This window comes from Pelobates fuscus, chromosome 2 (genome assembly GCF_036172605.1).
Source record: "Pelobates fuscus isolate aPelFus1 chromosome 2, aPelFus1.pri, whole genome shotgun sequence".
In the NCBI taxonomy this organism is placed as follows: Eukaryota; Metazoa; Chordata; class Amphibia; order Anura; family Pelobatidae; genus Pelobates; species Pelobates fuscus.
This window is the reverse complement of record NC_086318.1, coordinates 151308504-151320575: the sequence shown is the minus strand read 5'-3', so window position 1 is coordinate 151320575 and position 12072 is coordinate 151308504. Positions and strand designations below refer to the sequence as shown.

The 12072-nt window shown below is 46.0% G+C and overlaps 1 protein-coding gene across 1 annotated transcript in view; it reads right to left on the bottom strand.

Moving 5' to 3' along the window:
• Positions 1-12072, bottom strand: part of ECEL1 (endothelin converting enzyme like 1) — a 187090-nt gene that overhangs the window by 163541 nt on the left and 11477 nt on the right. The window contains exon 2 of the mRNA XM_063442842.1: positions 10772-11716. Coding sequence (XP_063298912.1) covers positions 10772-11521 — 750 coding nt within the window. The 5' untranslated portion in view covers positions 11522-11716. The remainder of the gene's footprint in view (positions 1-10771; positions 11717-12072) is intronic.

Below are 12072 nucleotides of genomic sequence, written 5' to 3'. Positions count from 1 at the left end.
AAATTGAAGGACAAAATAGTTGAACTGGAAATATTCTCAGCTATGCCTATATATATATACACACACATACACACTCACACACTGCTGAGTTTCAGTTCATTCATTTTGGCCTAAAATGTTAAATTCTGGATGGTTCAACAGCGATCATGTCCTGTTTTGTTTGTTACAGTAGATGCCTCTGTGTAGAGAACCTGTTGATGTAGTTAAGCCTTAAATATGCCAGAGTAAAATAGTTTCCCTAAACACATTTAGCACATCTAAGTATGAATTATGTATTCATGATCAGCACCTACTATAATGGCTGAATTACATGACCATTACGCGACGTTGAAAAAAAAAAAAGCTAGTTTCGAATGAGACAACAATTGCTTCTAGACACAGCCTGTGGGTAAACAGGTCAGTGTCTATATGTGCAGTGCACCAGTTGATGTCCATCTTTTTACCATTTAACTGGTGATTACATTTATTTAATTGGGATTTGTCCAGGTAGTTAAAGGAAACTGCTATGTTTACATATGGGTTAATCCAGCCTTTAGTGGTTGTCTCATTGACAGCCGCTAGAGGCGCTTCCGCGCTTCTCACTGTGATTTTCACAGTGAATAGACGCCAGCGTCCATAGGAAAGCATTGAGTAATGCTTCCTATGGACTGACTGAATGCGCACGCGGCTCTTGCCGCGCATGCGCATTCAGCAGATGATGTCGGAAGAGGGAGGAGAGTCCCCAGCACAGAGGGAGTCCGGCGGGGGAAAACAGGTAAGATTTAACCCCTTCCACTCCCTAGAGCCCGGCGGGAGGGGGCCCAGAGGGTGGGGGGGACCTAGAGACCCTATAGTGCCAGAAAAACAAGTACATTTTCCTGGCACTATAGTGGTCCTTTAATCAATGCTGCATTATAAACTGACATTAATATTGTCCTTTTAGGAATTACACCCAGGAAACTGCACCTTGTATACGCACCTAAACAATTAATTGGACTTACATATGGTGACGTCAGACTAACTCAAATCACAAATTATATGAATAAAAGCTAAATCAACATAAGGCACAACAGTTATGTCAAAAGACATTACTATGATTCATGTGAAACAAGTCTAGACTAATTTCCTTTTATCCAGAGCTTCCACAGTAGGGTATGGGCAATGACATTTGTGGTCTTCAGCAATAGACAAGGGACTGACCAACATTAGTCATAATATTAAGTCATAATTGCGCTGTTTTGTTATTTTTTTTATATAAAGCTGTAATTGTTGTGAATAGATGCAATACTAAATTTGACCACTGGATGGAGTTCTACATTACTCTCTCTCTCTAGTAAAACTTATAGACCTGTTTACTTGTTTTAGACATCCATTCTAAAGAAGTTATTTTCAGGTACCATTTTTCCATTTTTTTTCATTTTATTCTCTATTTCTTTTTTCTTTAATTCCACTTTTCATTCAGACATGGTGTATTGACACCATTTGGCGTTTATTTGGGATATAGGTATATTTATAAATCTCAGTGCTGAGATTATTACTGACTAGTGGCAAAAAAAAAATGTTTTAAGCCAGAAGAGACAATAGGGGACAAAAATCCAACTCAATCATTTAATACAGTTTGTTGATTTTAAACTAAATGTTGCAATTTTCCACAAATTCCCAATTTTATTAAAGACACGGAGGCTCCTATTATGCATAACTCTTTCTTTATTTCCTCAGCAGCAAAGATAGAGGAATATGAATATTGTAAAAAATGAAGAAAAAACAGTATAGATACACAGGCAACCAATCACATAACAGAGGAAGTGAGTATATAAGGCCTGTGTTTCCCACAATCCCCCTCTTTCTTTGCTGCTTCCTCAGATCAGCTAAGTATTTTACCTTGCTCTACATGTTCTCAGCAATTATTGATTTTATTGAATTTTATTGCTGTTTGCACTTTGCTCGTTTGTTTGTGTATTTAACATTTTCTCTCCTGGTGTGCCTAGTGGGTTTCCCATCCCTCTATTACTAATTTTCTCCGCGGAGGGGATTTTCCTCCTTACTTCCCCTGCGGTTGTTTTTTCCCTGCTGGGTGCTCGCTCGCTATCTTTCCACGGGCGGCTGCTTGCCGCGGTCTGTTTGTTCCGACCGCGGCTGCATGTCTCTCGCCCTCTCTGCACACGTGCCGCGGGGATAGGGTGCACGCGCCCCTTCCCCCAGTAGGTCCGGACCGCGAGAGCTATCCGCCGGCCTCCTCGTGCGGCGGCCATTTTGGAGGCGGAGCTCACTCGCGGCCGACACCACTGCTTTTCTGCGGCTCGAGGTCTGCCTGCTGTCCGCCTCTGCCGTTCCCTGGGTCCCCTGGCACACCTAACAGCATCTTTCTCTGTTCTCGTTGGGTTACTCAACCCTGTTTGCTCTACATACCTTTTCAACGTCACCTGTGAGTAATTGTTACCATTATGGAAGACAAGGATGAAGGGCAAGTAGGCCCTACTGGCACCTTTTCTCAGGATGCTCCAGAGGGTAATATAGCTTCCCAAGAATTCCATGCCCTCTTGGACGCCACTATGGCTTCATCCTTGCAAAAGGCCTTTGCCTCTGCCATGGGAGCGGTGTCCACATCGTTTTCCCAATCTCTGCAGAGTATGCTTTTGCCCTCGTTGGCGGCTCCCTCCCCCCTGGGTGATGGGACCCCCCCGCCTGCCCCCGCCATGCCTGGGGCCCGTAAGGCAAGGGCTAAGGCTAAACACGTCAGCTCCCACACCCCGATGCAGGCTATGCCTGCCATGATGGACCCGCTTGACGCGGTCACAGACAGCGCGCTTACCACGCGCAAAAGAGCCCCTGGCCGGGCTAAAAAGGCTAGATTATGGAAACGGGCTAGAGCCCTCAATGATATGTCGGATTCCGACAGGAGTGTGGAGAATGAGTCTGACGCTATGGAGTATGACTCCTATGATGAGGATGGCTCGGAAGAGGATTTGCCCCCTACGGGCGTAACCCCCTCGGGTTCCTCTACCGTTACTAAGGGCCTCGTTCAGGACCCCGCTGGGGATAGTAAAACGCTATTTGACCCTCAGGGTAACCCCCTGTTCGACCCCGACGACCTCCGCCATCCCCGGTCGGCTGAATGGGTTCCCCCAGAACACATAGCCCAGTATGTGGCCAGACGCATGCGTACCCCCCTGTCTAAGGAAGGTCGCAATAAGCTGCGGGCGGAATGCCCCAGGCCTTCCCTCCCGGGCTCGGCCTGCAAGACTCCCGATATTGACCCCCAAATTGCCCAGTTCCTGAATAAATCAGGCTGGAAATCCAAAAAGGGCCTAGACTACTCCCTAAAGGGCTGTCAGGACAAGATATTGGATACCCTGGGCCCACTTACAAAGCTCTACGAACTGCTGGACGCCACTAGAACTGGCGATTCGGTTTTAGACATGGATGTAGCCATCGGTTGGGTACAAAGGGCTATATGCCTGGTGGGGAACGCTAGTACCGCCATGTCCTCTGAGAGGCGCAAGGCAATTCTCCTCAAAATTGACCCGAAATTGGCTGCCATGACGGTAGCGGAGCCGGGCCCTTCCGAAGAAGGGGCCCTGTTCGGTAATTCTTTCGTTAAGGACCTGGGGTCCTACGTTAAAACCTTTACGGCCATAGACAAGGCTCAGGCGAACATGAAGCGCATGTTCGCGCCCAAGGTTTTTGGAGGGGCCGGGCGTAGCAGGAACCGTCCACCCGGCCGTGGTTACCGAGGCTCATTCCGTACCTCCAGAGGTTCCTTTTTCCCGTCCCGGGGATTTCAGGACTCGAAAACGCCTCCTTTCTTCCCGGCCAGAGGGAGATCTTGGGGCTCCAGATACCCCCGCGGTGCCGCTTCGGGCAGACGCCCTTATGGTGAGTACCCTTTCTTCCCCTATCGCTCACGGGCGGGTAGCGGGGAGGCTGGCTCTGTTCCACCAAGAGTGGACATGTATTACTTCGGACGCTTGGGTCCTACAATGTGTGACAGGTTATCACCTGGATTTTGTCTCTCTACCTGTCCAATCTTATGTCCCCAGGGAACTGTCTCTTCCCCCAGATCAGGACAGGATGATCTCCGCGGAGGTCGAGGAGATGTTGTCCAAAGGCGCCATAGAAGAATTGCCGTTCGCCGCCCCAGGCTTTACGAGCAATCTCTTCCTGGTACCGAAAAAAGGGGGCGGAGTTCGTCCAGTGATAAACCTCCGCCCTCTCAACGCGTTCCTCCGCTACCAACATTTTCAGATGGAAGGTATCCACTGCCTCAGGGACCTCCTTCGACAGTCAGACTGGCTGGCCAAGTTGGACCTGAAGGACGCATATTTCACGGTCCCGATAGCGGTGGACTTCAGAGACTACTTACACTTCACCTGGCACGGAAGGCGGTGGCGCTTTACCTGCCTACCGTTTGGCCTCTCCTCGGCTCCTTGGTGTTTCACCAAGATCATGAAGCCTGTAATGGAGTTCCTCCGCACCCGTGGAGTGCGGTTGATCATTTACCTGGACGACATTCTAATCATGTCCCAGTCCAGAGACCATCTCCTGGTACATCTGAGGTGGACGATCGATCTGCTTCAGAACCTGGGTTTCATGGTCAACTGGGACAAATCAGTCCTGGAACCCGCTCAATCGATGGAATTTTTGGGTTTCAAGGTGGACTCCGTCCGCCAGTTTCTATACCTACCGAACTCGAAAGTGAAGGCAATTCGGAAGGAGTTGCGACGGGCTCTTCGTGTATCAGACCTGTCCATCAGGCATTTGGCACGGATTATTGGCCTCCTTGCGGCCTCCATACAAGCAATATTCCCGGGCCCGCTACATTATCGTGCCCTCCAGAGGCTCAAAGGTTCACACCTCCGGTCGGGTCATTCCTACGAATCTCGGGTACGGCTGGACGAGGAGTCCAGGGACGAGCTGGCGTGGTGGCTAGCACACATGGAGGCATGGAACGGAAGGGCCATCTTCGGTTCTGTCCCGGACGTGGTGATCGAATCGGATGCCAGCTTACACGGCTGGGGTGCTCGCTGTGGCAGCGTTTCCACCGGAGGCAGATGGTCCGAGATAGAGAGATCCCTGCACATCAATTGCCTGGAACTCTTGGCAGGGGCATTCGCGATTCGCAGTCTTACCCCAAGACGAGCGAACTGCTGCGTTCTCCTCAAGATGGACAACGTTTCGGCAGTACGCTATATAAACCATCTCGGGGGCACCAAATCCAGGATGTTAGCCCTGTTGGCAAAGGATTTTTGGCATTTTTGCCTTTCCAACAATGTCTCAGTGACAGCGGAACACATTCCGGGTCTAGACAATTCGGACGCGGATTGGAACTCCAGACATTTGAGAGACTCGGGAGACTGGCACTTGCACGTTTCGGTATTCCAAAGCTTAGACAAGCTGTGGGGACGGTTCAGGATGGACTTGTTCGCGTCCCGTCTGAACACTCAACTGCCGGAGTTTTACAGCTGGAGGCCGGACCCGGAGGCTGTGGCGACAGACGCATTTCTCCAAGACTGGCCATCGGGATGCCTGTATGCGTTTCCACCGTTCAACATGATTGCCCGAACGATATCGAAGTTGGCTCGCCACGATTGTTGCCTGGCACTGGTCACTCCTCTGTGGAGGTCACGGCCTTGGTTCCCACGCCTGTTGGAGTTGTCGATAGACTACCCCCGTTTGATTCCGAGCTTCCCGGATCTACTTCTGGACCCGGACGGGAACTCGCACGGTCTGGTGCTCCTGCAGCAACTACCTCTGGTAGCGTGGCTCCTTTCAGGGGAACCTGGACTGTCCCGGACGTTCCGAGGTCAACTCTCCTGCTCCTCGATAACGCCTGGGCTCCCGGTACAAGATCAGCCTACCGGGCTTCATGGAAATCATGGTCTAATTGGTGCATGGAACGGGCAATGGATCCCGTATCTGCCCCTCTCCATCTGATCCTGGAGTTCCTCACGTTGTTATTTGATGCGGGCAAGGCATACCGCACGATCAACCTTTTCCGCTCGGCGATTTCGGCCGGCCATAGTGGCCTAGATGGTTCGCCTGTCGGCAGGCATCCCTTTGTATGTCGTCTCCTCAAGGGTATCCGCCTCGCTCGCCCTCCTAGAGCCCGTTTCTCGGTCTTCTGGGACGTCAACATCATGTTACAGTTCCTCTCTTCATGGTACCCTAATCATGAGCTGAGCCTCAAACAATTGTCCTCAAAACTAGTGATGCTTCTCTGTTTAGTATCGTGTAAAAGAGTGTCTGATGTTAGAGCCCTGGATTGGGACGCTATTGCTTTTACCCCAGAAGGTGTCGCTTTCAACATATCCAGAAGGACAAAATCGGCATCCAAATCGTTCGTGTACCCTAGGTTCCCAGAGTGTCCGGCTCTTTGCCCGGTTGATTGCCTGAAGGCATATCTGGATGCTACCCAATCTATCCGCTCCTTGGACCTACATCCTTTATTCGTGTCTTTTAAAGCGCCTCATCGACCTGTGTCAACTCCGACCCTGGCGCGTTGGGTGCGCTGGCTTTTGTCTTCAGCGGGTATTGACACTTCGGTTTTTACGCCTCACTCCGTTCGAGGTGCCATGGCCTCAAAGGCGTCCACGGTCGGCTGTCGACTGGAGGACATCATGCGTGCAGCGGACTGGTCTAGGGAATCGACCTTCCGCAACTTCTATTTCAGACCTATTGAACATATCGCATCTCAAGTGATAGCACAGCTTTAAACTTGCATAATAGGAGCCTCCGTGTCTTTAATAAAATTCCCAGATTTTACTATTAACATGACGTAAAGTCATGATTTTATTAAAGACACGGAGGCGAGTATTATTCCCTCCCACCCTCCCGAGGTGAGTTTTTGGGATAAGATGCTATTGGATTTCTTTGGGTAAGTTCAATTCGGTCTGCCTTTGTTGTGATTTACGCATGTCACTTATATGTTGTATTAATGATTTTCATTATGTTTTTCAGATCCCAGTTTTCTATGATTGGAGATATCGACATTGTGTTTTGATTCAAGTTTCTCTCATTGATTTGCCTACAGTTTGTTTTGGTAAGTCTACAGTTTGGAGTTTGGATATTACCATATTTCTCTCTCTCTCTTTTAGCTTGATGTTATCGGTTGGTTGCCATTTACTGTTCTGGACAAGTTGGATTTCGTTCTTCTTACCTGATCTTCGGTTTTCGCAAGAAAGAGGGGGATTGTGGGAAACACAGGCCTTATATACTCACTTCCTCTGTTATGTGATTGGTTGCCTGTGTATCTATACTGTTTTTTCTTCATTTTTTACAATATTCATATTCCTCTATCTTTGCTGCTGAGGAAATAAAGAAAGAGTTATGCATAATACTCGCCTCCGTGTCTTTAATAAAATCATGACTTTACGTCATGTTAATAGTAAAATCTGGGAATTTCGGTGAATAGACCTGCTGGTTAAGTCATCTTTGCATATTGGTAAGGTATATCTTATATGGCAGAATTATTTCAAATGAACCTTTCAAGTGTCCATTTTAAAACCAGTGGGGCAGAAATGATATGAAATCACTCCTATATAGCCAGTTCATTCACAGAGCCTATGATATATGGAAACTGACAGGAGGTAACTGCTTGATCAGGATTTATATAATCATATTCTATACACATTTTAAGGTGAACTTACCCGCGTTTTGTTTACTGCATTAAATATACTATGAGCTGTAATATTCATTACATCTGAAACCGTGCCTGAAAAACTGTTTGCAGGTTTAGAGTAAAATTCTGTTGGGTACGTTTATTTGAATAGACATGTTCAGTGTTATATTCAGACAAACTATGTTTTGTATTAGTATTATTTTTTTTTCCTCAAATGGGTTGAAGAGGTGAGCCAAAAATACTTGCAAGTTTACAATAGAGATGTGCACAGGCAAAAAATATGTTTCTATTGCTTTTGTTTCCATTCATTATTTTTTTTTTAAATTTCAGTTAATATGAAATCTGGAAAATGTTGTAAAGCAACCGAAACGCAGAAAAAGTTTTGGAGTTGAACTTAAAGGACCACTATAGTGCCAGGAAAACATACTCGTTTTCCTGGCACTATAGTGCCCTGAGGGTCCTCCCACTCTCAGGGACCCCCTCCCGCCGGGCTCTGGAGAGAGGAAAGGGGTTAAAACGTACCTTTCTCCAGCGCTGGGCGGGGAGCTCTTCTCCTCCGATCCTCCTCCTCTCCTCCCATTCGGCTGAATGCGCACGCGCGGCAAGAGCTGCGCGCGCATTCAGCCGGTCTCATAGGAAAGCATTATCAATGCTTTCCTATGGATGCTTGCGTGCTCTTACTGTGATTTTCACAGTGAGAATTACGCAAGCGCCTCTAGCGGCTGTCAGTGAGACAGCCACGAGAGGATTTGAGGGCTCTCTGAAACTGCTATGTTTATAAAAAAAATGGGTTAACCCTAGCTGGACCTGGCACCCAGACCACTTCATTAAGCTGAAGTGGTCTGGGTGCCTAGAGTGGTCCTTTAATTTGGGCACCTTTATTCCCACTATTCCTCAGAATACCAAATTAGGGAACTGTTCCGCAAATGGCGATCTAATTTGGTACCCTTAAAAATGGTTATCCCATATAAGGGTACCAAATTAGGGAAATATCTACTAAACACAGCTTAAAGCTCAAAATTAATAAAAGGCATTTCTTCAGTTTGAACTTTTAGCGGTTTAGTCAGGGCCGGCGCAACCGTTAGGCAAACTAGATATTCGCCTAGGGTGCCAGCCTGCTGGGGGTGCCAACTGGGATTATTCCTGCTGGGCTACCCCCTTAGCTCTTTAGCCCACCCCCTCCCCCCCACCAGCACCAGGACGATCCTCAAGGTGCCAGAGGAGGCCATCAGGCCATCTCAGGGAACCCCCGAAGCTGTCCTTCAATATGGCAGACCAGGCTCTGCCGATAAATGCTGTAGGAACAGAAACAGGCGGCAGCAGTGTGGGCGACTAGAGAGGCTGTTCTTGCAGCTTGCCGCTCCTCCCTCCTGTGCCCGCTGTGATGCCAGGAGCCAGAATATGACATCATTATGGCCCGGCATACTAAACAGCACACTGGAGGAGTGAGGAGCTGCCCCACACTGGACCCCAGGGAGGTAGGGAGGGTGGATGGGCCTCAAAAAAATATTGTGTGAGTGTTTGACTGTCAGTGAGTGAGTGTATGTCTGTGTGTGTGTGTGTCAGTGAGTGAGTGTATGTTTGTAAGTGAGTGTGTGTGTGTGTCTGTTAGTGTGTGTCTGTCAGTATGTGTAAGTGTCTGTCAGTGAGTGTGCTCGTCTATGCTAGTCTTATTATAAATTAAATTCACCAAATGCATTGAATACATCAATTATCACAGTGATAAATTATGTATTAAATTTACTTATTTACAATGTATGTATTAGGCAGTATGTGTGTATAGATGTAGGTATTGGGCAGTATGTGTGTATGGATGTAGGTATTGGGCAGTATGTGTGTATGGATGTAGGTATTGGGCAGTATGTGTGTATAGATGTAGGTATTGGGCAGTATGTGTGTATGGATGTAGGTATTGGGCAGTATGTGTGTATGGATGTAGGTATTGGGCAGTATGTGTGTATGGATGTAGGTATTGGGCAGTATGTGTGTATGGATGTAGGTATTGGGCAGTATGTGTATGGATGTATGTATTAGGCAGTATGTGTGTATAGATCTACGCACTAAGCAGTATGTGTGTATGGATGCATGTATTAGGGAGACAACTACACATGGTCTGATGCTGTCACATAATGCATTTTGCTTTGGAGTTCTGGATTTTCCTTATTTACTTTGACCTCCTTTTCATAAAGACTCAGTGTTTTTTTACATATCACTGAGCTCCACATCGGTGGAAAAAAAGCCCTGGTGTGTGGTGTGTACCAATTTATCACAGAGCTCCATAACAATACAACTCCCAGCAATGTGCTTATTAGTGTATAACAGAGCTCCCCAATTATAAAACACAGAGTAATGTGTACTACTGTAATAAATCAAATAATATAATGAAATGTGTGTAGTCTCTGTGTGATTGTGTGGCCTGCAGGAAAAGCCATGGGGGTGCTATGGCACTCCTGGCAGCATAACTACTACAGAGTGCTGTAGTGGTTATGCTGCTTGGAGTGTTCCTTTAAGAAAAAAAAAAAGCCAAATATTTTTATGAATGCACTTAAATAAAAACTGAAGGCCAAAATAGAAAACTAAGAGAAAAACATAGCTAACTGAGATTTTCTTTCCTATTCATCTATTTTGGCCTATATTTTTAAATTCACTAGAATTCCTCACAATGCATACTCTGAGTGCACCATCCCATTGGTATACTGGTGAGTGGCATGGGTGATCATGTATTGCATGTGGTACACACCATGTTGATACAATTCTCCCATTGACCGAAAATAAATTTACAGTGTATGTGTTATTTTTGTATATTTGTCGGCAGTTTATCAAGCACCGCATATTGAATGATTTTTGCTCTCACAAGAAATAACCATGCATCTAAATCACGTAAAAACACAGTGCTTGACAACCGTCTTCAGGGTCCCTCACAGGACCTAGGTTTATTAATTATCATTTCCATCAACTAGTCTTCTATATTACTATTAGACAGTGCTTTGTAATTATTACTGATGAATAATATGTTTATGTTAGTTTGGTCATTTCATTTTCTTGTGTTTCATAAAACTATATACAAAAAATGATTTTCACTGGAAGATATTTATTTTAAATTATTTTTAGACTTTATTTGATGGCAGTTTAATTATGTGATGCCATGGTTGTGTTCCACTACAAATCACTTACCCTGATGACATATCTGGAGGCATTCTTGTCATCTAAGTTGACGGTCATCGAGAAGAATGCTGCTGTGCTGTAGATTCCTTGGGTTTTATATAGAAGTTCATTAAAGTCCCACCTAGTTCTTGGGTTCTCTGGCAAGTCCCAACCTCCACAGTCCTCGATAACCTGCAGCATGGGCTTGGCACCCAGGCGGTCAATGTCTCTCATGTTGAGGCAAGATCTGAAGAACTCCTTTGCTTTCCTTTCCGCAGAATGTCTGTGCTTTCTTCGCACAGGTTGTAGGAGCAAGTGCTGCAGCTTCTCCTCATTATGTTCACCTATAGCAGCAATCGTGCCATAGATGAGCTTGTCTGTTGGGATCCTATGTTTTTTCATCCATCCCCCACAGGCAAAGGAGTAGAAGTCATTGCAGGGAGATATTGTGGGGTCTATATTGTTGCTAATAAATTTGGAAGCCCTCATGAAAGCTTTTCTTTCTTGACACCCGTCCAGACATTGCCCATCTTGTTCCAGTGACAAATATTTTAGCACCAACATGCACCCCAATATGATGCATAGTCCTGCGGCAAAGACTAGTCCAGATAGTAGGCAGGTCTCCCTTCTGCTCCAGCGAGGAATGGTCTTTGCTTGCTTTTTGGGATTAACCTGGATGTTGAACCCATTGGAGAGGGTGCTACTGCTGTTGTATTTACTGACATACTTGACTTCCTGGAACTCATCGTAGTGAGCAGTCAGGGAATACGTTTTCTCCATCTTGCCAAAAGGAAGCTCTCCTAGCAGAAGACTTTGAAGACTATGATAGAGTTCCAGTTATCCATTAATGTCCCTTCAGATCTAACTTGGGGTTATATGTGAGCGTATGAGCAACTGAAAGATCCTTGTTGAGCAGAAGGCAGGATTATTAAATGTCTGATGAAAAATGTTTTTTTTTCATATTTATTGTATAATCTGTAAAAAATATAAAGAGATAGCATGTTAATTCACAGAAAATGTTATATGGTGTATAGAGTTGGTTGTTATTTTTGATCTACAATCACGCAGCACTCTTTATAATGTTCCACTCTTTGACGTGGTGTGATTATTATGCTCAGAAACACATGTTGAGAAAAAGTCCACGCAACCTGAAAAATCTGCTTTGATAAGCAGGATGTTTTTGTGTGTTCTTCCTGTACGCTTTGTAAATGTGCTGTTCTATCTCAGGCTGTTAAGAAATACTCCCTCACATGCCAAGCGATGTTAAATGAGGAAGTGGTGCGTTTTGGCAAACCATTTCAATTTCCAGTTAAATGTACACACACTTATGT